General features: G+C 36.6%; 3 protein-coding genes across 5 annotated transcripts; 2 read left to right on the top strand and 1 right to left on the bottom strand.

Moving 5' to 3' along the window:
• The first annotated feature begins 592 nt into the window (after window positions 1–592).
• LOC103989433 (uncharacterized) lies at window positions 593–6,324 on the top strand. Its single transcript, XM_009408274.3, has 4 exons — window positions 593–956; window positions 1,047–1,157; window positions 3,824–3,892; window positions 5,976–6,324. Exons 1-4 carry the CDS (start codon window positions 798–800, stop codon window positions 6,024–6,026), a joined length of 390 nt encoding a protein of 129 aa, XP_009406549.2. The 5' UTR covers window positions 593–797; the 3' UTR covers window positions 6,027–6,324.
• A 1,820-nt stretch (window positions 6,325–8,144) lies between these two features.
• On the bottom strand, window positions 8,145–12,341 carry LOC135615605 (serine/threonine protein phosphatase 2A 57 kDa regulatory subunit B' beta isoform-like). 3 transcript variants are annotated; one of them, XR_010488084.1, is made up of 4 exons: window positions 10,968–12,341; window positions 10,777–10,844; window positions 10,421–10,482; window positions 8,145–8,676 (listed from the first exon to the last, which is right to left on the bottom strand). XR_010488084.1 is itself a non-coding variant. In XM_065114362.1 (2 exons), the coding sequence occupies exons 1-2, from the start codon at window positions 12,069–12,071 to the stop codon at window positions 8,347–8,349; spliced, it is 1,434 nt and encodes a 477-aa protein (XP_064970434.1). In that variant the 5' UTR covers window positions 12,072–12,341; the 3' UTR covers window positions 8,145–8,346. The 3 variants fall into 3 exon arrangements, 2 of the variants coding, with proteins under 2 accessions (XP_064970434.1, XP_064970435.1); XM_065114362.1 differs by lacking the exons at window positions 10,421–10,482; window positions 10,777–10,844; XM_065114363.1 differs by lacking the exons at window positions 8,145–8,676; window positions 10,421–10,482 and having other exon boundaries at window positions 10,500–10,844.
• A 2,736-nt stretch (window positions 12,342–15,077) lies between these two features.
• Window positions 15,078–20,246, top strand: LOC103989431 (aspartic proteinase 36). Its single transcript, XM_009408271.3, has 10 exons — window positions 15,078–15,375; window positions 15,890–16,019; window positions 16,203–16,462; window positions 17,116–17,343; window positions 18,458–18,620; window positions 18,746–18,819; window positions 18,935–19,031; window positions 19,135–19,201; window positions 19,793–19,864; window positions 19,951–20,246. The coding sequence occupies exons 1-10, from the start codon at window positions 15,128–15,130 to the stop codon at window positions 20,115–20,117; spliced, it is 1,506 nt and encodes a 501-aa protein (XP_009406546.2). The 5' UTR covers window positions 15,078–15,127; the 3' UTR covers window positions 20,118–20,246.
• The last annotated feature ends 5,339 nt before the right edge of the window (window positions 20,247–25,585 follow it).

Raw genomic sequence — 25,585 nt, 5'->3', positions numbered from 1 at the left:
TCAACGTCGTGAGTTGATAATAGTACATTTATCAGATCCTTATAAGTCAATTTTAATCCTGTCCACTTTCGATGTGGGACTGTAATTTCCTTATACTTATGTTATATTCCAAGACAATACTTATGGGACTGTAATTTCTTTATCGAGATTCATTTGATTGATGAAAATTGATTGATCTTGATAAGGGTTCATTTCATATATATATATATATATATATATATATATATATATATATATATATATATATATATATATATATATATATATATATATATATATATATATATATATATATATATGAGCTAATGAGCACGTATACGATATTTTTCTTTATTATTTTAATTTTAATTTTTTTTTTGTTGATAACGCTCCTCATTTTCAAAATATCGAGAGTGAATATTTATTTTTGAAGTAACAAAAGTACCTTAGAACTTTTATTTGCTAAGTTTTCTGTTGAAACCCAATTAAATCGAAGTATTTGGTTCAATCGAGTCAGTTACAATGTTTTTGATAGGATTAAAGTGTTTTTATTATTAAATTAAAACGACTAATTAAGAATATTTTAATCGAGCAACGTAATCCCCAAGCAAACCCCTCCGCCCATCTCTTTTATCTCATCCTCTCCGCCTCCCCCTCCGCCGCATATTTCACATCTCGTCCTCTTCTTCTGTTCTTACATCCATCAATTTGCCGCTCTCTCCGCCTCGGCCGCGTTCGGATAAACTGCGACTCCACGTCCTTTCCTCCCTCTGGTAATATCCAGGGATCCCGCTTCCCCCGCCCGCTTTACCGAGCCCATGTCGTCGGCCGCCGCCTCGAAGAGAGCTTTGCTCGCCGAGGACGCACCGTGGAGGGCCTCTCCCGCCGGCCGGAAGCCCGTCCCCAGAATTCACCTAAACCCCGTCCTCCGAGTTCAACAGAACCCTAGAACCAACTACGCCGTCGCCGTCATGAAGGTGTGCCGACCCGTCCTTGTCGATTCGACCAGTCTCCCGCTGTCTTTCCCTCGGTCCAAGCGCTTAGTTAATGTGATCTGTGTTATGCAGCATCCTGACCCTGTAGGCGGAGGGTTCGCTATGGAGGCGAGGCTGGAAGCCGCGGGGCCCGATTGTATCGTACCGGGACTGGCTACGCCTGTGAAGTTGCTTGGAATCAAGGTTTCGCAATGAGTCTTAAAGTTCTCTCCTTTTTATCGTCCTTGATTGAATTCGGTTGGTTCATTCGTTCTTGACATATGTTTAACTGGAACAATTATGGCGATTGCAAGTTTCCTAATTTATTTAATTGTGGAATAATGCATTCATTTCCATGACTGAATGCTTATGGATATTTCATTCGTTTTCTTAAATTTCATAACTACGATGTGTTTATGGACTTTTAAATTCCGAAATAGAAAAGAAAGCAATTTGGCTTTCACGAACGCTCGACTCCAATGTTAGAACCAGGGTGACTTTCACAATTTTATCAGTGGTCTTGGTGGGCAACAAGTTCATTTACCATTTCAGGTTTTCCATTGTTTCCTTTTATGTTATGTGATTAGTGCAGTGGGTCAAATTTTGACTTTGGAAACATGATAATTTTATTTTAAATCGTTCTTTAGGTCTCCTAGTTTTTCTTCTCATAGTTGTTTGTTGTAGATATACGATTCAGAAGTGGTAAGAATATCTTATGAGGCATGACACTGCTGGTCTTTGGAAAGGTCTGTGAGCATTCAAAAGATCGGCCATGTCAAAGCTTAAATTGCTTTATCCCATGATGGCTACATTTTTGGAAAATCATTCACACAACACCAAACTTGCAACCTAGTGTTGCATCTATATCATCTCATTCTTGGACTCAAGTAGATGTATGTCCTTGGGCGCAATCAAAGGATAACAAATTGTTCACCTCTTAATTTGCCACAGGAGGATGCTTGTTGAGCTTGATGGATGGGTGGCGCTTGTTATAGATTTTTAATCTTTTGGAGGTGGAGTTTTGTTACAGGATATATCCTTTTTTTGTTTGGTCAACAGCATTTTTTTTTGTTTTTCTTGTTTATCTCGTTTGTTGCTCCTAGGATTTCAATTATTAACATGGACAGTGCAAGGAAGAAAAGAAACACATAGTAAAAGATTGGAAACAAGGTTGCAGTTAGAGCATTTATGGAGCATATTTAGAATATATTTGCACAATAGCTTGCTTTATGTTTCTCTGCAGTCATCCTCTCTAGTTCTGTTTTGGTTGTTCTGCATGGTGTTCCATTCTGGGCCTGAAAAGATTGGCACTATAAGTATTTATCTGTGGCTTGTAATTTCCCTTCTTCGGTTCGATGATCTTCTCTGGCTTACACTTCCTCTTCTGTCTTCTTATTTTTCTGATGAAAACCTATGGGGATATTTTATCCATGGCTCCCCTAGAAGGGATATTTAATGGATTATTGAAATAGACTGGTAACTGGTTGAACCTATGTACAGAATTGAAACTCTGGTTCTCTATATTTCACAACTAGAGGATAGTTTAGCATTAGCACATGTAGGTTGATGCAAATTTATGGATGATTATTTAAGTTCGTCATGGAACTTTTTGATGTCCTTTTATTCCCATAAAAACCAATAATAGGTGAAGAAGTATTTAATTTGGTAAATAATAGGTGAAGAAGTTTTTAATGTGGTAAATTATCTTTAGCTTGCATAAAGTTTACTGGATAAGGAAAAAAACAGAAGTTTCAGCATGTACGGCATTTATGAGAGATGCTTATTCTGTTTAGGTTTAAGACATATGGATTTGTCTGCCCGTCATTTGGATGAGACTTTCTGGTTACTGATTGCATTGAATGGAATAAAAATGAATATGCTTTTTTTGAAAATAGTTGACTATAATGATTTAAGCAGAGTATTCTTCAGTATATTTGTTCTTTACTATTATGTTACTTTTTCTTTGAGGAAAATATGATTAAATGTTCATCTGGAGAAAGATGTTACGACCATGATGATAGACTTGACTGTTATATTGACATTCTGTAAATGAAGTGGGTATTTTTTGACTTCTAATAATAGCAAATTCTGTTTTTTTGAAAAAAAGTGGAGTCACTTTGACGTCTATTTGCAGCAAACCTCAGAGTCAATGTAGAAGAGATGTTACAAAATTATTAAAAGTTCTCAAGCAATAAGTCTTTGTTGGTTTATGCTACTTCAGCAGTTTACATTGCAAATGATCTAGAATCATGTCAGTGTGTATTGTAGTCATTATTTTATATATGGGTCAAAGTTCCTGATATCGGTTGATACTTTGACCTTGAAGATTCACATAATTATCTTTGAAGTGATAAATTTACTTGACAGATGAATCAGTAAAAATTTTTCTTATATTGTGACTGGTAAATTTCTTAATTTGACATTTTTCTTGACATTCTGTGTGCATGGTATCTGGTATGTTATTTTTGTTATAACTATTATGTTTATTAATGTTTGGAACTTGGTTATACATTGTTCAGATGGGCATATAACTTGTCATTTGAGGTTAGATGCTAATCGACAACAAAATTGTTTCTGTTGTCTCCTTTTCTCTGAGTAATTTTCTTTCCTACCTCAGTTATCTGTATAAATCTCTTCTGATGCTTCTGTTAATGGATTGCACGGTTGCGGGATTATAGAATGATCCATAGTGAAGTTCCCTTTATAATAACTACTTATACCACTGAGAAGATTGTTTTGTTATATGTATAGTTTAATTGTTTGAAGATGAGTTTTGTCGTTCACTAATGATCCCTACTTTCTTACTGTTGCAGTTTCAAAATCTTCTTCCACATTAAAATTGTTCTCATTATTTGTACTGGATAATGCAGGTATGGCCGATAGACATCAATATTAAATTTATGGAACCAGTTGGAAGGGAACTTCAGGTTCTTGGAAAGGTGAACAGCAACTTGACCATTCTTGCTTCCTGAAAATTATGATATCTCCTCTTACGCTTCATATCTTGGAATCTTCTTCTGAGAGACATAATGAAAAATGCACTTTCTTGTTTTCCTAAGCTAAAATTGATGAGGATGGTTCCCTTTGAGTACACATGGACAGAATCCAGTGGATTTGAATCCTTTTCACCCACAGCCTTGCCATATGGATAATATCTTTCCCCTCAAGTTTAAAACAATAGTGGAGACAGTATGTGTTGTATGCTCCACATCTCTTTGGTGGTAGATTGTATTCTGAAATATGCTGTTGCAATATTTGCTTAAGTATCTCATGCTTATTCGGGATTTTGCACTGGCCTTGGTATGAAATTTGCCTTTGGATATTATTTTCTTAATATAATAATTCTGGCAGTAAGTCATTATACTTATGCACTATGGTAAGATCATTATTTGTTCTGCAGCAGTTATTGAAAATTTAATTTCGGTTAATAATTATCATGATTGACCGGGAATAGTGCTAAATTTTATGCATACTATCATGGATGATGAGGATTCTGGATTGTGCCATCTCTTTGCATTGACGCAACCTCTGTTTATTAACCTGAGAGCCTTTGATCGATAGAAGCAGCTTGCTTTAATGATTCTTATTATCAATATGTTAATCGAGTCTGGGTAAAGGAAACAGAGTTAAATTTTTCATCAAAACAGTCATATGCAAACTTGCTTTTAATTTGGTCACAGAAATTAGGAAAAATAGGGAAGTTTGGTGTCTTTAAAGGCCTTTGGAATAACATATAAGTAGAAAGACACTGTGCTATGAATGTTTGACCAAATTTTGCTGATTCTGTGACTTTTGATATTGTGAAGATAATTGCAATCTTTATGGTTGTAACAGTGATATGCAAACTTACCTTTTCATTTGGTCACAGAAATTAGAAAAAGATAGTTTAGAAAATACTATGCACTATGATCAGAAAGATGCTATGTGGGGAAGTTTTGCTGTTAAGGATCTCATAATAATATATATGGCAGAGAGATACTATCAGATACTATGCGGGGAAATTTTGCTGTTTAAGGTTCTCATAATAACATATATGGCAGAGAGATACTATGTACCAAGAATGTTTGACCAAAATTTATAGGTTTTTTAACTTCTGGATATTGTGGAAATAAGTGCAATATTTATGGTTGTATTAGTGACCAACTTTCATTAACTGAATGTTCCGATGTGAAAGTTACGGTGTTTCTGCATGACCAATGCTTTCCCATATGCATTCATGTTGAATTATGCTTAATAAAATACTATGGTTAAGGATATCAAAACAATATGGGCTTAAAACTCTAGCAACCCTGTAATTTATAAACCAAAGTTACGATTGCCATTCGCAATTGTGTGCACCAAATAAAATGATTCTGCTTATCTAGCCTTGTACCATTTTGTATTCTCAAGTCAAAAGATAATGAACAGTCGTTTTAAATGCTGGTCCAGTACTGGTTTTCACTCTAGACTGGGTGTTGTTCTTAAACTTTGCATTGTCAAGTCAAAATACAACGGACAAAGTTTTTAGATATTGGAGCAGTTGTGGTTTTGACAACTTGTCTGACCTTGATGCCTGCCCATCAAGTAGTATATCGATTTGTTTCCTCTATTATCACCGAAAGAAAATTACTAAAGTAGTATTTGACTATTGCTGTTGCTGATCATTAGTCAGACCGGATCATATACATTGGCTTGATCAGTATTTAAAATCATGGAATGGACTACCTTGCAAATTTCCTACACTAATGATAAGTTTATGTTCACTCTAGAATATTTTTTATTCATTGTATTGGGAACATTTTAGCGGTGCCAGTGGTGACCATCAGTGAAAACCGATGACTGTTGCACTGCATTCGGATTTTAAGTGCACGATTATGTGCTCAGATTACTAAAAGCGATGTATACATTGATATATATTTATGTTCGTTAGTATCTTGTGTTTTCTAAATTTTCACAGTACATTTATTTCAAATTCATGTGTTAATTCCTTTTCTGTACTTAGTTAACATATTCTAATCACATGCTGGTTTTTGCCTTGTCCAGTTTATGGATTCAGCAGTTAACCTCATGAATGCATCATTCCAAGATCGCTAGGCAATATTGTTGGTGACTTGGCCTTGGCCTCAGGTTATATAGCTGACAGGAATCCTAAGCTGTGTTGTGGCGACTTTGTGGCAGGATCTAATATCTTGTAAAATTGGAGAGAGATCATTTGGGACGGTGGTCACTGTGATAATATATATTTATTCTTTTTTCCAGAACAGAAACATACATTTGTTATGTTTTCCTTGCAGTGAACCAGTTACAATTACAAAGTTGGGTGTTTTCTTAATTTAGTTTTTCACCTGCAAAAATAGTATTATGTGAATAAAAACAGCATCTCTTTTTTTTCTGTCCACAGACTCCTTGATACTCAAGAAATGTATGTGAATTTTTCCTCTTATTGGTTCAAAAAGGAAAACTTGATGACTTGTGTGATAATTTAGAGGGAACAGCTAAACCATTACTAGAGAAGATGAGATGCTTGCTTTCTTGCATGTTCTTGGGAGATGAACATTCATCTATCACTTGTGTTCTAAAAAAAAAAAAAAAAAAACTTATCTTGATTGTGCTTCTCAAAATTAGGCCTACTTTTATCATACTTCTACCTTGAGCTTTGGATCAGCTTTCCCTAAGTTATGATTCTGTGTTCAGGCTACTTTTTTTGGCTTACAGAACAATGTTTGGGATTCAAAATTTTTGTTATAGCAACTAACGATTATTGCATAATTTATATAAAGGTAAATTTTTGAAACAAACTCTATATCTTTTAGAAATTCTCATAAACCATCTCGATTTTTAAAAGTTCTAATGGAAAGCTCTTTGTTGTATGAAAAGATAATTTTACTCTTTGTTTCTCCTTTTGGTACTGTCTTAGTATAGCTACTGACTCCCCTCCTCCTTAGTCCACCTCGCCCTCATGTAAGGAAGGAGAGGGTGTGGAGGTGGCAACAATCGTCATGTGCTCTCATTTCTCATGTAAGAGTTACAAGCGACAATGAGAGTAAGAAAATGGGCCTTACACCGATTCGGGGTGGAGGTAATAGGGGAGATGGTGACAAGTCCAATGGAACAGAGGGGAAGGGAGGTGATGGCGGGAGACGGCACAAGGCGATGTGAGGGTCACAGATGATGATGCTAGTTGTCTATGCAATGGGCATGGATGATTAGAACGAGACGACAGGTTTGGTAGGGGCTAGGGCAGAGATCGAGGGAATGATAAATCTAACAAGACAGAGGAGAAGGGAGACAATGACGAAGATCGTGCAAGGTAATGCAAGGGCCGCAAACGATGATGCTGGCTGCTTGTGCAATGGACAAGGATGATGTAATCGGAACGATAGGTAGAGCAGAGACTAAGGATGAAAATAGAGGAGAAGAGAGGTGGTGGTGGAGTTGACACAAAATTGTTCTGCATGACGACGAAGGCAAGTTCGATAGGAGCCAAGGGTAAAATTATTATTTACAAACAGAAACATACTCTCGAAAATTTCTCGAGGATAAAAAAAATATATTTTCTTGGAGAATTCAGCTTTTATATAATCATAAGCACTTTTTTAGTACTATTTGTCGTGGCATTTCAGCAACGAAAACATGGCTTAAAATGTAAGATGGTAATTTAAATTAACATAAATGTAATTAGGATTGGGAATAAGCAACACGAGGCATTCTTGCAGTGGAAGTTTAGACATGGGGGGCTGAGTGAGAAGCTCCACGTCAGCACCCTCCAATTCAGACATGCCACCGTGGCGAACCTATTGTCGCGGATGTCACTCGTGCCATCTCCTTCCTCAGAGGTGCATTATTGCCGACAATTATATGATACTTTCGTCAAGCGACCACCGTATCTAATCGGCTTGCTTATCTATCGACCTCTATTTGGTCCATCTCTGACGATGAACCACCACCACCTCCCCTTAGAATCTTTCTTTAGGGGATCATTCGAATGACATCAGTAGGCCACACACAGCAAAAGTTTGATAGGTCGTCTATAAATGATTGACAAAACAAACATCACTTTCTCATCTTAACTATCTTTGTTTGGTTTAATCTGTGTTTCTGCAATACCATCAGTGATTTATATCTCTTTTTATTTTCTTCCTATATTAATTCTAATAGTCCGATAGATCAACATTTCCTTTTCGGCATTTGGACTTGGTAAACAAACAAAAAAGCAGGAGAGGCAATACAACCTCTCTGAAAAGTCAATAATCTCAAAAACAATTCATCATCACAGGCAGACAAATCCTCAAATGATACATTAAATTACATTACACAGAAAAACATGAAGGAAAAAAGAAGATACATGTGTATATATACAGAGAGAGAGAGAGAGAGAGAGAGAGAGAGAGAGAGAGAGAGGCTGCAAGCTAGGCTAATTGACAAGAATGATTGCTTCTCCAGCAGCTTTGGCTGCAACTACAGCTTCTAGTTGTCTCCATGCCAGCTCTCGTTCTTCTTCCAAGGTTTTGGCACTTGCTACTCTCTCTATATACTGCTGTCGGCAATCCTCAAAAAGATCACCATCCATGTCTTGAAACATCTTTCGGACATTTGCGGTTAGGCCATGAATTGCTTGGTTCCAGTGGCTCTGCATGTTCTTCTCCAGTGCTTCGAATATGACTGGCAAAATGATACTGCAGTTTTGCGAGATCAAGCTGACGATGTGATCGTTGTTCCAAAGATAGAGAGCCCGTTCAGCAACCTGTTGGCCATCCTTAACTTTAGTATCTGTAGAAGATGTATCAAATGATTGATATAGAAAGCTTCTAATCATCGGACAAGCGCATTTTAATCATTCTAGTGCCTAGACTTATAAGATGTATGAAAAAGGAAGGGAACATTTTGCTCAAAAGTGGATGGTATAACAAAATACTTATCAGCAACACCAGAAAGTTCATCCAACTGACTGCTAAAAGTTAAATATGCATTGTTGACTGTACGGAGAAACATACAGCTCAAGAATCCGCAACCTATGATAGCTAGTGGATTATTCTGTTTAAAGAGATATGGCAAACACATGCAGGTAAAAAGCATGCAGAAACCATCATAAAATTAAGGAACAAGGAATCTCATTTTAACTTTTCAGTTTAAGATATCTACAATCAGGTGTTCTAAACTATGTGCTAGTTCACCACTGTTCTCTTCTGTTGCACTGGAAGCCCCCCTCACACAACAATATTTGGAAGCCCTGATAGACAATGTAATTGTGGCTGACGATATTGCAACTCTAAATATTTATCAATGAAGAAGCGAAAATAGTTGGAGAATCATCATTCTTTAAAAGAAGGCTAGCAGACAATGAAAGAATATGTAAATGGTCAAACAGCATACAGCAGTGCAAATTTACACAAGGGGAATTAATTCATCGGAGAATCATGACAAGAGTATCTCTAGTTGCTAGGACAAATAGTTTGATGAACTTTATGTAATCATGACAAGCTTCGGATCAAGAATTACCAGCCCGATTGGCATGTGTTTTGTTGGCATGGCTCGAAATATGCCATATCAAAATAGGTATATGGCTAGACCAATATTTGACCTATACCAACCAGTAAACAGCAACTCCAATGGGCATGACATGGAACCATATCATGCTAGAAAGGTATTAGCACAACAATCCTTGCTTACAATACTGGATTCTGTTTGGCCAGTTTGACTGGCCCCCATTGATATGCTTATGTTCAAAAGATATTGCACAAAAGTCACCCCTCAAACACACAAGTAGGAAGCAGGAAAAGAGTGTCTCAAGCACAAAGTTGAAAGGAGAACTATATCCAGATGAGAGAATCTTGATTAATATTAACCTCTACCTGATTAGTTACTGGCTGAACCTACCATCGGCAAGAAGCTAACTTAAGACCTTGGTGGTCCAGGAGGAACTCCACATGCATTGTTAATTGTTAATTAGAAATGAAATACAATTCACTGATATTTAACTCATCATGAGAGAAAAAACTATTCAAATTTATGATAATGCAATGTATATATGTATATACACTGATAAACCAAGCCAGTGGCGATAGCACAGCCAACATTTTTTGCAAGACAAAATTTCATTTGATCCTACCAGCTAGTGACAACAGCATGACCATCGACATCCATAATCCCAAAAGAACAAGAAAAGGTGAGGTTAATTTATATATTACATGAGGTCCACGTAAAATAATATGCCTAGGCTTTAGAAACAAAGAACCTATGAAGCATGAGACAAAGGTGATTCACCATCCATTCCAGAATTCTTAAAGTAGTAGATTCTTAATGAATCATATGATTAGTCATTTCTATTTTCCAAGAGTTTAATGAAAGAACCATAACATGTGCATGTTGACGCATAACTTGCTCTGTAGGGCTACAACGTTAAATGCCTACTCAACCATCCGGGGACCGTTGATTGAATAATAAAACCATGACTTTAACATATGGTTGAGAAATAAAGAATTCTTTACCGAAACCTCAGGATCATAAATCATGTGTTTGAACCCCCTGATCACGGCAGCAATATCACTCACTGAAAAGCAAAAGCTGAGAAATTACTCGCAGCACAAAAAATATACAGGCAGATAGAGTAAATATTTTCTTGCTCCAGAAAACTCTTTCAACAGATCAACTTTCACTCTTTTCTTAGTAGAATCATGTGACCATCATAATTAGATTATAAACCTATGACCTAAAATGCTTCAGAGATAAAGATCAGAGGAAATAAATCTCAGCTTTTAGTTGACTGTGTATTCGTAAATGAAAACCTCAGAATCATAAATCATATGTTCAACATTGAGTATTGACAATATAATATCTCACTAACTTTAGAGGCAATGTCTGAGATGTTACTTGCGACACAATATATATATTGAACTTTCTTGCTCCGAATAACTGAAACATAATCAAAATTCATCCTTCACTGATGCATCAATACTAGAAGTATTAACAGCAAACTTAAAATTCTCAGACTGAAAACTAAAAAGGAACTCAAGAAAGACAAGAAGGGTTCATAACCTGGAAGTGAGAGCTATTGAGGCAGCGGGAGATCTGCTTGAACAACGGAACCATACACTGCTGGAACTCTGTGGGCTGCGTGGTCTCCAGTACCTCCTCCAACTCCCCGAGGAACAGCAACTCCTTCTGGCAGTTGGTCAGTGGCCAATACTTCAACAGCCCTCGGATCACAGTGTACGCAAGCTTGCAGTCCTTCTCCACGAACTGCGTTGTGCAGTAGGCGAGCTGATGGTGGTAAACCCCTGCCGGCTTCGTCTTGTGCAGGGGAATGAGCACCCGCACGAGGAACAGCTTGTGCTCCTCCTTCATGGGCAGTGCGAACCCGTTGATGATGCTGCCGAGGATATCCAACAGCTCACCGATGCCGTTGTGCTGCTCTGTCTCGAAGATGAACCGGTAGAAGATGTTGCTGATAGCCTTGCGGATGAAGGGGCGGTGGACCATGAACTTGCCGTAGATGCGGTGGAGGATGGTCTTGAGGTACTCGCGCTCGCGAGGGTCCCCGGAGTCGAAGAGGTCGAGGACGCGAAGCACGAAGGCGTGGTCGATGAAGCGCTTGGCGACCTTGGCGTCCGTGTCGGAGGAGACGACGTAGCGGAGGAGGAGCTCGTAGACAAGCTGGAGGTGGGGCCAGGCGGGGTCGAGAAAGATGTTCTCTTCCTCGGGATCGGCGGCGGCGGCGGCGGCCTCGGAGCCGGTGTTCTCGTGGGCGGCCGGGGGCAGGCAGCGGAAGATGTTGGTGGCGATGGTGCGGACCAGCTCCTCCTGCACAGGCTCGGCGAGGCGGTCGGAGCTGGACTGGACGAAGTCAATAAGCTCCGCGAGGTTCCGCCGCTTGACCTCCCGCTCACGGGCGCAGCGGAGGGTGATCATGTCGGAGAAGTCGAAGACGACGGCGCACAACCGGAGCTTACGGATGAAGAGGGATTGCCGCTCCCCCGCGGGGACGTCACGGAAGAGTGGGAGAGCCTCGATCGAGGGGACGGAGGAGGTGTCACAGCCCGCGGCGGGGCGGGAGACGTGGCCGACGACGACGGCAGGCGGCTCGTTGGCGTCGGTTTTGGGGAGCTTGAGGCCCCCCCGCTTGATGATCCTATTCAACATCCTCTCCTTCGCCGGCGCCACTCCCGGCCCTCAAAAACCCTAACTCTGATTGGAAACCTCCGGCGATGGCGATGGACCTTAAAGATTAATTAGGAGAATAATCTCATATTAAACCAGAAGAAGAAATAACACTTAATATACCGAAGAAGAAAAACAAATTTATGAACTTAATAGTATTTAGGGAAGAAGAACAATGTGCTTGAAGAGACAAGAGAGAAGAGAGGAAAAGGATTCGAGAGATCAAAGGGGACATGAGAGAAGGAGAAGAGGGTGGGTGGAAGATTTTTGGTTAGAAAACTATATTTAGCACCTTCCGTTTTATTTTAATTTTTTTTAAAGAAAAACTTCCATAATTTATTTCTTTTTAATGAAAAATATTACTTTTATTTGTTTTATTTTGTGAAAGGGACTTACTTAGGTGTCACATGAAGCTTTTATTAGTAAACATATAAAAATAACATAGTGGTGTTGAGAAATATCAATATCACCTTCATCTTAAATTATTTATCCTTATCCAAAAGCATAAGACGTTAGAAGTGGCTATTAATATCCCATTTGATTGCTGTAATAATTGATATGTATGAGATCATAAATACCGACTGACTTGAATGGAAATGTCATGTGGAGTGCAAAAATTTAGTGATGAAAAGTCAAATGTCGCCATGCACTCAAATGAAAAAAAGAAAAAACTCTTCTCTTATTTAATATATATATATATATATAATGAATTGATTTGTATATTATTGTATAAGTAATTTGAATTGATTAATATATTATTATTGTTTAAGCAATAGGTTTCAAATTTGACTATTAATTTATTTAATTATAAATAATGATAATTTATTTAGATGTTATAATGATTAGTATTAATAATAGTTCTAATTCATTTAATTAGATATATTTATGTTTTAAGAAATTATATATAATTTTTATGATTTAATTAGTTTTAAATTTGAAATCATGAATCTAAATTAGTTAATTAATGGATTTAAGATTAATTATTATTTTATAATATTTTAAAGTATTTATGAAATTTTAATTTAATAAAAGTTATCAAATTTAGTCTATCCTACGTTAAAGTTGATTAACTAAAATAACTGATGTGACAATGTACACGATATATGATATGGTATAACATAATCCATGTAGTTATATATTTAGTTAAGTATGATTCAACCGATGCGGTTAGGCCATGAGTAACCTATGTCTCAAGTATGTTTCAACCCATATGATTATACATAACACAGCCCATGTGTCAAGGTATAATTCAACCGATATGACCACTCGACCCATATAGTATAATTTTTATTTTATAATATTTTTAAAAATATTAAAATCTAATTTAATGAGAGTGGTTAAATTGGGGTTTGACTTGGGTTAAATTGATTCATCGGAACGATCCAACAAATGTGGCAAAGTATAGCTCAATCCATGTGATCAAGTATGGTATAGCCAATGTGGTTAGGTATGTCCCAACCCATGTAACCAAATACAACTTAGCCCATGTGACCAAGTATGAGTTAGCCTATGTAGCTAGGTATAGTATAACTCATGTAGCTAGATATGGTCTAACCATATGATTAGGCATACCCTAGCCTATGTGATCATGTACATCTCAGTGCATGTGAATGCTAGGCATGACTCAACACATGTAACTAATTACGACGTAATTTATGTGGTTAAGCATGTCCCAACTCATGTGGTTAGACACAGCTTAGCCAATGTGATCAAGCATGGTCCAATCCATGTTGTTAGGCACGACACATTCCATGAGCTAAGCATGACCAAGTTCAATAGTAAAGCCCAACTCAACTTGTGAGTGAAGTTCAACTCAATTCGCGAAACTAAGTCCGCCCAACTATACGATTAGTGCTAAACACATAGTCACCGATCTATCTAATCTATTATACCTCAACCCAACATGTTATTGTTATTTGGGATAGACATATATAATATATATGATTTATCTAAGGCTCAAGTGGGTTTATTCGATTTAGGTTAATACTATACAACATAGTCCAATTTCATCTTCGAACTTATCAATTAACTGAATTAGATAAGTTTGATCGATTTAAGTTAATTCAAAATAATTCAAGACGATTGGTTCAAGCCTACGTATCTTGAAATCAGTCAACAAATCTAAATTAGATTAGTTTATTTCAGACGACCGGTTCTATAAAAAATTAAGATTAGTTTCGTTATATCTTAATTAAATTTAGTTTGGTTCAAATTAATTATGTTATTTTAATTAATCAAGGATCGTTAAAAGATTGAGACCTCTTCCTGGCCATGCATCGTCCACTTCCTGACCATGCATCATGTTGATAATTCTGGTGACGTAGTGAAAACAAATGTGTGGCAAAACAAGTCTGGATTGGATGGTTTTGATCCTCTACACCTACTCTCTTCTAATTGAATTGTATGATGCTGACATGCCAACAGTTTGGTGCTTATCCGAATTCCAATCACGTAGGCCAAAGTAGGGCTCACGACAATCGACTCCAAGCCACCCACATAACCATTGCACTCCAAATGGACTAATAATAATGTAATGCAATTTTATGCATCCATACCTGTATAAAAAGAATGATGTCCCGCATTTCCTAAGATAGGGTTTGTCAATCATTCAATAATGTAACATAATGTAATGCAATGTTATGTTATGTGATTCAATAAAATACTAGTATTTTATAAGATACGAGGAATAAGAGCAAGTGTTCTTTTGGAACTCAACCCACGTATCACATGCCACGTTCCATGCAACAAACCCTCAAATCTGTTGCGACGGTGATGGATCCGATAACCCGATATTTGGAACATGGAACCTTGCTTTGTACATGTGAGTAGGACGAAAGCACCCAAATCTGAACCGGATCCGTACGCGTATCGAATGTGAACGACTCCGATACCTGCTTTTAGGTGGGCCCCAGTAGTGGCGTCAAAGCAGGGACCGCGGTTGTTGATACGTCATCATTGACATCGATCGCTTTCCCTTCGTCTTACCAGCTATACTGATCGTAAGATGAAGGCTGTGGCGAGGAGGGGCTGAGAGGGGGATGTGGATACCGGCCGTGATCCTGCTCGTCGTGGCTGGGACGGCGAATGCAGCCCATCTCGCTGCCGCCGGTCCGTTCCCGGCCAAGCTGAACCTGGAGAGGGCGCTGCCTACGAGAGGGGTCGGAGTGGAGCATCTCAAGGCTCGGGACCGCGCCCGGCATGGCCGGTCCCTGTTGGGCGCCTCCTTTACCCCCGCCGGGGTGGTGGATTTCCCCGTCGAGGGCTCCTCCAATCCGTTCACCGTCGGGTACTCTTTATTCTTGCGGTTTGGTTCGGAGTTCGATGTGTCTGGGATGGTGTTTCGTCTTCTCCTCTGGTTTTGTTAGAAAATTACCTTTTTTGCGTTCATTTGATTCTTCGGTTTGAAGTTTGATCGGTTTTCGTTTGGTGATAAGCCTTGATCCTGTTTTTAGATTGATCGGATGTTTTGCTCCTCAATTTTCGTTTTGTATGGTGTGTTTTTTTTTCTTAGAGTTCAAGTACTACGCTGAAATTGCTATTTGTTTGGGTAAACCATTGTTGTTTATCTGCAAAATTCGATTTTTCCTCCCATACATTATCAATGGGTATTTCTTCTAATTTTCTTCTCGAGCTCTTCTAGTTTTTTGTTTCTGTTGGCGCTTTTCTTGTCATCAGGATAGAAACATTGTTGTTTAGTTCTCGCAAAATTATTGCTGAGTTCTCACAATGGTGGTATGCTAACTTTCTTCTTTCCTTTTACATATTGTTTACTGAGCTGTTGAATTTGGCCTTAACTGCAGGCTTTACTTTACTCGTGTGAAATTGGGGAACCCGTCGAAAGAATTTTATGTCCAGATTGACACTGGAAGTGACATCTTGTGGGTGACATGCAGTTCATGCAGTGGGTGCCCAATATCCAGTGGGCTGAATGTAAGACCCTGTTTCCAGAAGTTCCAACTCCCTTGATCAATGAGATGGATTTGATCCATGCCAGCTTGATTTTACAAAGTGTTGCTTATTCAGTTAAATGATAAGCCTTAATTTTTCTGTCGCATATCTCTCCAGTGCTTCATTAGAGACTGATTACACAAGCTGTCCTTTGATCCTTTGCAGATCCAACTGGAATTCTTTGACCCAGACAAGTCATCCTCATCGTCATTGATATCTTGCTCTGACGATAGGTGCACCTCTGCTCTCCAAACGGAAGAGGCAGTGTGTTCCACCTCTGGTTCCTCAAGCTCTCTTTGCAGTTACTCCTTCCAGTATGGTGATGGAAGCGGCACTTCGGGATATTATGTATCTGATACTATGTATTTTGATACAGTCTTGGGAAACGAGCAGACTGTAAATTCTTCAGCTACAGTTGTTTTTGGGTAAAACAGATTTCTAGATTCGATTTTAATTGTTTGGTCTCTTGTGTGTTATTTCATATGATTGATGAGCAAAGATTGGTTTTCTGGATAAAGGCTAGTATAGGCTAATGTTGCAGTCCATACTTCATTTATTATATATGGTTTTCTGGATATGAACACAGAGAAAATTGGTTACTGTTTCTGCATGTGTTGTTTAGGTTCAGTAAGTCTTGAATCACGTAAAACGCAAGTACGTCAAAGAAGAATATAAATTCCTGTAAATAGCAGATACCTGAAATTTCAAGTTTAGGTAACATGACATATCTACACAAAATCAAACTAGGTTACCAGTTGACTGGAGCAAGAATGGGGAAAGAAAAGAAGTAGCTTCTTGTCACCAGAACTAGTACATTCTTGGTCAGTAAAATTTTTGGTTTCCTTTATTTTTTTATTATTTTGCACAAATAAATTCTTGCAATATCTTGGATCGAACTAAGAAAGTTGTAATTTATATTTTTGTAGGAGCAATCATTTGAGTGTCAAAGAGAACATAAGTGTATTGTTATGTACATCTTTTTCCTCCCCTTATTTTGAGCTAATGCAATTCAAAGCTGAACATTAAAAATGCAGTTTTTTCGGATGTACTCATAAATTTGATATTACCTTTTCCACAGATGTAGCAACTCGCAATCTGGAGATTTGACCAAATCAGACAGGGCAGTTGATGGGATTTTTGGTTTTGGACAGCATGAATTATCTGTCGTATCACAGCTGTCCTCTATAGGTGTTGCACCTAGAGTTTTTTCTCATTGCTTGAAGGGTTCGGACAATGGTGGGGGCATATTGGTTCTCGGAGAGATTATAGAACCGGGTATTGTCTATACCCCTCTTGTTCCATCACAGTAAGTGATCTTCAATGTAACATCTGATGGTGCTAATTGAAAGTAATGTCTGAAAAATTTTGCTCGAGAAAACTAGGACTAGTATGAATCTGCATATTTAGTTTCCTGTAAAATTGTTTATATCTACACGACTATGGTTATCTTTTTGATTCATCATCATGATTTAAGCATTTCCTTTCTAATAGATAACATTCTTTTTTTATTACTTTTTCATCATTGTCTTACTGTTATACCGGCTAAAAGTTTGTCAGTTTGGTTAACTTCTCATTAGATGCTCCAACGTATATTATCACATTTAGTCTAGTTACCACGTGGTATACAGGAAGCCTAATATCGAATATGTTATAGCACCTTAACTTCTTGAAATATAGATAACATTCTCTAATCTTTTAGTTGCATTTTAAAATTTGCTTCTCCTCGAATTGTTCAGTAGGTTTTAAACTAGACTTGCAGCCACTAGAAAAAGCCAGACCTGTCTTGGCATTAAATACTTTGTCACCATGAGTTTTAGTTGCATGATCTGGAAAAATTTTCAAATTTAACAAGCTCCGTTGGAAGAGATTTTGGGTAAAAGCATTGAATCAAAATCTTTATCAAAGTCATGAAAATGTAATCTATTGATGTGGAATATCATCCTTTAGCTGGAGGAACTTAAGCTAGCTTTTTAGAATTTTTAATGACCCCAGCTTCCAGTTACAGTATCAAGTATATTTTTTGGTTGATTGTTCTGCAACTGTAACCAGAGTCTTGAGAACCGTGGTAAGAACAGACCAAAGTAAGAGTTTTGAGTTATCTGCTATCTTTTTAATATTATTTTTGACGTTAAAAATGAATTTCTTCTTTCTACTCCTAACCTTTACTAATTATATATGTTCATAGAGTTCTGACCTGAATTTTCTTGCCTATCTAACTTTATGTTCTCCAGGTGATTCTTCTATGCAGATTGTAAAATTAATGCTGAATGTTTTGTTTTCTTTGTTCACAGACATGTATTTTCTGTAGGATATTTGACAGAAACCACTTTTTCTTGAATACTCTTCCCCTTCCTATCCCAAGTGTTTTTTCCTTATTCATAGATATCTGTGGGCTCTGATTGCATTGATTTGCATTTCAGGTCTCATTACAATTTATATCTAGAAAGCATTTCTGTCAATGGGCAAATATTATCCATTGACCCATCAGTTTTTGCAACATCAAGCGCACAAGGAACCATCATTGACTCTGGGACTACATTGGCTTACCTTGCAGAACAGGCTTATGATCCTTTTGTTAGTGCGGTAAGTTATTGTTACTTCTGGAAACAATGATATGAAAAGTTTGAAAGTATTTTTCTGGAAACCACCTTTTGTTTCTTGCTGTCAAATTTGGGTTTATTGCTATGACTCGCATTTCCTATTTGCAGATAGTTTCTTCTCTTTCACCATTAGTGCATTCAATCCCTTCTAAAGGAAATAAGTGTTTCATTACTTCCAGCAGGTTTTTACCACACACCACAGTGTTACTTTTTTTTATCTTATTTTAGCAATTTAACTTAGGTGTGGTACTTTGTTCCTCAATATCTTTGCAACCTGATACATCTCCAAATCTACAGTGTTGATGAATCATTTCCTTCCGTTACATTGAACTTTAAGGGTGGTGCATCCTTGCCAGTAAAACCTGAGGAGTATCTTTTGCAGCAAGTTTCTGTTGTAAGTCCCTCCACAAGCTTGATGTCATCTTCTCTATGCCATGCAACATATTATTACTATATTAGAAGTATCTGATAGACTAATATCAAATGCTCATGTGCAGGATAATTCTATTGTATGGTGTATTGGCTGGCAAAAGAACCATGGATCAGGAATTACAATACTAGGAGGTTTACAGACTTCACCTTTCATTTATTGTTTCTCGTAGTTTGGAATCTGTAAATATGTGGATGGTGTGCTGAATGCTAACATCTCAAATGGATGTTAGCACATCCATTTTTAGTGTTACATGGACTTTTTCACACCGTTAAGTTCTGATAAAGGTAACATAAGGATTTCACACCTAAGAAGCCTTAGACATTCATTCTTCAGACAGATTAACCTTAAGCTTTTTGAGAATTACAAGTACAAACTTCTAAAAACCTGTTAAGATAAGAAGAATGTATAATAAGAATTTGGATCCTGTGACTCTCAGGTGTTGAACAGTTGAACTGTATGGCCATCCCCATCCAAACATTTTGTAGAGGGAAACTAAGTGTATCCTAGTGATATTAGATGTTGCTTATTTCAGGTCTTCTTCCTACTACGAGTGTTCTATATGTCATCAAGAAATCATAATTTTGATATTTTGCCATGTGAATTTCCTCTCTAATGAAAAGTCCATTTCTTCATCAAGACAGCATGCTAATCACATTTTGCTTTGGATTGCTGCACCGTCATGTATCCTCCATATCAAGAGCTAATTATACCGTTCTTTCCAGATATCGTTCTAAAGGACAAGATATTTGTTTACGATTTGGCTAATCAGCGCATAGGCTGGATGAATTATGATTGTAAGTCCAAGTACCCATATTTCATTGTCTTCTTTCATGACTCTCTTTCAGAAGAATGATAATTTTTCCCTATATGTTGTACACAGGCGCTCTTTCTGTTAATGTTAGTACATCATCTGTTAAGAACGAGTACCTAAATACCGAGCAGCTCAATGTTAATGGAGCATCACACACTGGATCGGTGAAGCTGCAGTCAACTAGCATTGCAATTGTCCTTGTATATATTCTTATGCTACCCAACTTACGACGATAGCAATGAGATTGTAGCTCCAATTGTTATTGGTAATGGCGACAGACATTTGAGTCAATATTTGATTCAATTGTGAGGACTTTTTCCTGTAAATGACATTCTTCATGCAATACTAATTTGGATTAAGTTGAAGCCTCTGTTTAGAACAGGTATGCGATTCTGCACCACAATTTTGTAGCCTAAGGTAATTAGCTCTTTGATGTTACTCATATTCATATAAAATTACCTTCAGTCATGATTATACAAGATGAATCAGACTTCTTGGATTGATGCATTCACAAATAAGACAAGGAACCTCAATGTTTAGTACTTAATATTTTATAAAATATTTAATATCATATTTAATATTTTATCCTTAATGGTTTCATCCGTCATGAAAGAATTAAAAATAATTTTGCTAACCAAATCATATGTGACTAGTAAAACAATTTTATTTGATCGTGACTCTATACCTTCTTCATGACAATAATGTTATCGAAATCACGATAATTCAAAATATTCAAACTGAAATTGATAGTAGTATATTCATCAAGTTGATAATAGTATGTATATCTATCAAAATCTGAATATTCAATCATTTCAAATTAATTCAATAAGTCAATTTATAATTATTGATTCCTTATAAATACCTTAAGATTTTTTATTATAGTTATACCTGAATTACTTTGATACCTTTTAGTATATGTCATACTTCCAATAATGGATATATACCACATGTATGTCATATACTTCTTATCCAAATCATTTTATGGATATTATTTTTGACTAAATATATTTTTTTTTATAATTGACATAATTGAAGGATAATGTTATGATCCTTTTTCTGAGCTTTTGAATAATATTTATTGAGTCTGTTTAGTCCAATTGTTTATTGAGTCGGTTTGGTTCAGTTAGAATCAAGTTGAGGTTTATTTAATATTTATTTATTATTAGAGTTCAAGTGTTGATGGACTCTGGGTGGAACTCTATAAATAGGGATGTAACTGTTTCTTTTCAGTAATATATGAAAAATACTATCCTATCTTTTGATAAACCCTAGAAGGCCGATCCTCTCGAAGTGATCAAGGAGGGCCGATCCCCTCGAAGCGATCAAGGAGGCCGATCCCCTCGAAGTGATCATTATCATCCTCATTTCTCCCCTTTCTTCGACGATAAGACTTTAGGGTCTTATCAAATAATAATATTACATTCTAAATATTTTTATTATGATAAAAACCTTTCAAGAAAATTCTAATAATCTTTTTGATCTATCTTTATGAATCTCTACGTCAATAACATCAAAGGCTTCGTCTAAATTTTTCATCTAAAAAATTTTGAGAAAAAAATATTTTGTTTTAGGTAATGCACTCAATTATTATTTGCAAGTGTCACTAACATGTAAGACTAAAAGAATTATTTTGTTCTTACTAACCTCAGCATACACACATTAATCCATAATATTTTCAATAAAGACCAAAGAGATTATAATAGTGTATCATTATCAGGAAGCTTATTTTAATTCATATATTAACTTCTCTAACTTACAAACCAAATGATTTTTATTATTAGTAATTCATTTATACTTCTTTAACCTAACATTATTTGATGTAACTCTAAGTCAAAATGAGTCATCTTTATTCATTATATTTCATGAAATATTTAATATCATTTTTAATACTTTCATCCATCATAAAAATAATTATGGTAATCTCCTCATTTGTTATTAGTAAATTAATTATATTTCATCATTAACTGTTACGGAACTCCATATCATAACAAGAATGCCGTTGAAATCAGTATTCCACGTGGCAATCATCCACATCGTCGTCGCCTTTCGGTTCTACGCCATCACATTGGAGATCTTTTGGCCGAGTACCTCTACAACTTCGGCACCGTCGCGAGGCCGCTGGGATCGTACTCACTGAACGTGAGGGTGGCCGGGCATTTGTACGACACGGAGGCATTGAAGCAGAACAACGGCTTGAAGAAATGTTCTGCTTCGGTGACGGCGGATATATGTGCCAAGTTTAGAGCGGACATGACGGCGACAGAGAACGAGATGGCCATGGGAAGCTTCAGTGGACGAGGAAAAGAGGAAGAGGAGACGGGCACTGCTTCTCTTCAAGACGAGGTTAATCACGTAAGTGCTTGTAGAAATGTTTCGAAAGCTACTACTATTTACAAATGTTTCTCACTTGTTTGGAAAAGGATCGACACACACTAGCAGCATTGTGGTATGATGTGGAAATTGAGTTTACTTATTCTCTTTCTTGCTTTATATGTCTGTTCTGCTCTGCACTATTTCCAATTGTTGTATTGTGAGTTCAGAGCTGTTCATCAACATCACAACCTAATTTGGTGTTATGATAGCATATATGAATGTATTTTGGGGTCCTCATTTTCTATTGGAAAATTTTTCAATGTAAGAGGATTGGAGCAAGATGAAGATGGGGCATGTGTGAGTATTTAGCTTTGAGTTGCTTGAGCTACTTAGCATAAAAAAGAGGTATCGCTACATAATTTTAATATTTGGTCTCATATTTTTCAAGTTCAAGATTTTTGCTCCCTCCCTCTCTCTCTCTCTCTCTCTCTCTCTCTTATTCTAGACTTTTGGTGGTATCAATATAGACATTTTATCTTGAACTTGCTTACTTGATAAAAAGGAAAGGAATATTTATATTGGAGCTAGTTGTCTTACAGGAGGTAAGGATCAAATCTTAGGTTCTTTTTTATGTGTACCTTGAGTTTCTTTTTTTAACTTAGTTGATTATGTAGCTTTTGTTACTATTCTAATGCTATGTATTTTTACAAAAAGAAATCATGCATATTTCTTTTTAGCACAAGTTTCACATGGTCTGTATGGATCAAGCATTTCTGACCCGAAGACAAATAAATTCTTATATGTCATTAGACCTTGCAACTATGTGATCTTGAGTACATGCACATCATTGACATTTCAAGCACACTTATATTAGAAAATATTCAAATATGAGTCGGATGACATAATGAGTTTGAGCAACAAGTTAAACAAGTTAACTGTTTAAGCTTTTAGGTTGGATGAGTGTCAAGTCTCACAGACCGTAGTTCTGACAGTTTAACTCAAATTGGAGTCATAAAATTCTTAATAACTTTCAAGGGCATAGGTTAATAGCACCAAATTGTTTAATGTGAGTGGCTGCAGAAAAAATCTTGGGTGATGTGTCATCTGATTGGGGTAGCTTCGAAGAAACAAATTTAAATGATATGTGTGCTTTCTGATTTGGTTGTACTATGCAAGTGAATTAAAAATATTTAGCAAATTGTGATGACTGTAGTGACACATTGAGAACAGGAAGTGCCACTTTGAAGAAATTTTGGGTAGTTGAAGAGAGCTTTAAGTAATCTGTGATCTATATGTTGTTTGATTTGGACTCTAGCAAGGCTTGATGAGTATGAAAGCACATTGACAAAGTAAATTTTTATACAATACCCATCTTTGAGTCATCAGCAAGATAAGTATGCTGATTTGAGTTTTAGCTTCACACCTCAACCAGTACATAACCATCTTTAGCTAACTTAATGAAGTTCTTAGTTTAAGACATTTCTACCAGTTATGAAGAATTGAACAAGGCTAGATGACTTAAAATTGATAAAGCAACTTGTTGTACATAACCATCTTTTCAGACTTCAAACATGAATAACCTAATTGAGATTTATTGTCAGAATTCTTAGTTTAGATACCTCAAATTGTTGTTCATAACCATCATTTTAGTCTTCGTACACAAATGAGCTAATTGAATATCACTTTTTAAATAAGTTCCTAGCTAAATGCATTCAGCTAGTTAGGAAGACATTCTGATTGACAAAGCAAATTGTTGTCCATCTTTGGATCTTCAAATACAAATAAACAAATTGAGTTTTAGTCTCAATGAGGTTCCTTGTTTAAGACATTCAATTCAGCCAGTTAGGAAGACTTTTAGATTGATAAAGCAAATTGTTGTACAAGAGCGTCTTTGAATTTTCAAAAGGTAATAGCCTAATTGAGTTTTAGCCTTAATGAAGTTCCGACTTCAAGACATATTCATTTCAACCAGTTCTGAAGACCTTCTGATTGACAAACCAAACTATTGTACATAACCATCTTTGAGTCTTCATAGCAGATTGACAAAACAAATTGTTATACACAATCATCTTTGAGTCTTCATAGTGCATTGACGAAACAAATTGTTATACACAATCATCTTTGAGCCTTCATACATAAATAACCTAATTGAGGTTTGGTTTTGAAGTTCTTAACACACCTCAACCAGTAAGCAAGAGTTTTTTGATCTAGTCTGCTTTGTTGGTTCCAAAGCCATGTCTTACCTTCTTAGCCACCTAAAGATTATTTACATCTCAAATAGCCTATCATGAAGAGTTATGGTTGCTGAACTAATGAAATCTTGCTTTAATGCTCATCACACTCTTTCATGCTACCAGATCAATTAGTTGGTTGCAGAAAGGGACATGGATCTTTCCAACTAATTCATGCATGTGAAAAAACACTGCAAGGGAAATGGACTTAGGATACACAACAGAAGGTCAGCAATCCAACTTAGTTGGAGCAATGGCTGATGTGAGGATTGATATTTTGTAGAGTTAAGTGCATAAATAAAAGAGTTTGGAGAGTACCTTATGGCTTATGCAATGGTCCTTTCCAGCCTGATCTATTTTGACTGTTAAATACATCAGTGGTCCTCTTTTTGTATGCATGGAAACAGACCTCTGAAAAGATTGATACCATTACAATAGAAATTATATAACCAACAATAGCAGTTGGTAAATTGTAATATCCATGCAAATTTCAATCAGAATAAAGGAAAATAGTTACCAACTGTGGTGGTAATTTAATTGTGGCAACATATGTGGAAGGTTTGTGAGGCTAGCTTGAAAACTAACTTAATTAATGGCCGCGACACAAAGGACTTTTTGTTTGATTTTTTATTATTTGATAGAAACGTTCTGCTTTCTTGTAGTATTAGAATAATTGTGCAAATATCAAACAAAACTTAGCTATTAGGGAAATGCAACTTGCAAATGATTATAATGGTGATGTATCTGCAACATCAAAGAACAGAGAAGTGCATGATGATTTGAAAATTTATACTAATCTTCTGGTACAGTTATTAATTTCTTGAAGAGTCAGCTCAGAGGCACCTTCATTAGGTCAAATAAGATATTTCCATTTAAAGCTATTTTGCTGACAACACAAGCACGATGAAGTTCTCCACATGCCTCATTGCTGTGGAAAGAGACCTTTTAGTTTAATGTTCTCTTTGCTTCTTTGCAAGTTTTGGACCTTTTCTTGTATGAATAAGACATTCAAATTAGTGATTCTTACTTCACAAGATTGCCTTGAGACATTGTGGGTTTCACCTTTCAGTGCACTATGTCATGTCTGTTGCTTGAATTAGTTGCTACAAGGCACAATTAATTAAAGTGGAGACATAAACGGAAGACACCAGCAAGTGGCG

Source organism: Musa acuminata, chromosome BXJ2-6 (genome assembly GCF_036884655.1).
Source record: "Musa acuminata AAA Group cultivar baxijiao chromosome BXJ2-6, Cavendish_Baxijiao_AAA, whole genome shotgun sequence".
NCBI lineage: Eukaryota > Viridiplantae > Streptophyta > Magnoliopsida > Zingiberales > Musaceae > Musa > Musa acuminata.
The sequence above is the reverse complement of the archived record's forward strand: the minus strand, read 5'-3'. Positions and strand labels throughout refer to the sequence as shown.

Bases quoted from the DNA above. Each gene is read 5' to 3' on its own strand.
- LOC103989433 (XM_009408274.3), top strand. From the start codon at position 798: ATGTCGTCGGCCGCCGCCTCGAAGAGAGCTTTGCTCGCCGAGGACGCA. The intron at 957-1,046 runs GTGTGCCGACCC...TGTGTTATGCAG, and splicing joins ACGCCGTCGCCGTCATGAAG to CATCCTGACCCTGTAGGCGG. The intron at 1,158-3,823 runs GTTTCGCAATGA...TGGATAATGCAG, and splicing joins TGAAGTTGCTTGGAATCAAG to GTATGGCCGATAGACATCAA.
- LOC135615605 (XM_065114362.1), bottom strand. From the start codon at position 12,071: ATGTTGAATAGGATCATCAAGCGGGGGGGCCTCAAGCTCCCCAAAACC. The intron at 8,677-10,967 runs GTTATGAACCCT...GATGGCCAACAG, and splicing joins TCAATAGCTCTCACTTCCAG to GTTGCTGAACGGGCTCTCTA.
- LOC103989431 (XM_009408271.3), top strand. From the start codon at position 15,128: ATGTGGATACCGGCCGTGATCCTGCTCGTCGTGGCTGGGACGGCGAAT. The intron at 19,202-19,792 runs GTTTACAGACTT...CGTTCTTTCCAG, and splicing joins AGGAATTACAATACTAGGAG to ATATCGTTCTAAAGGACAAG. The intron at 19,865-19,950 runs GTAAGTCCAAGT...TGTTGTACACAG, and splicing joins AGGCTGGATGAATTATGATT to GCGCTCTTTCTGTTAATGTT.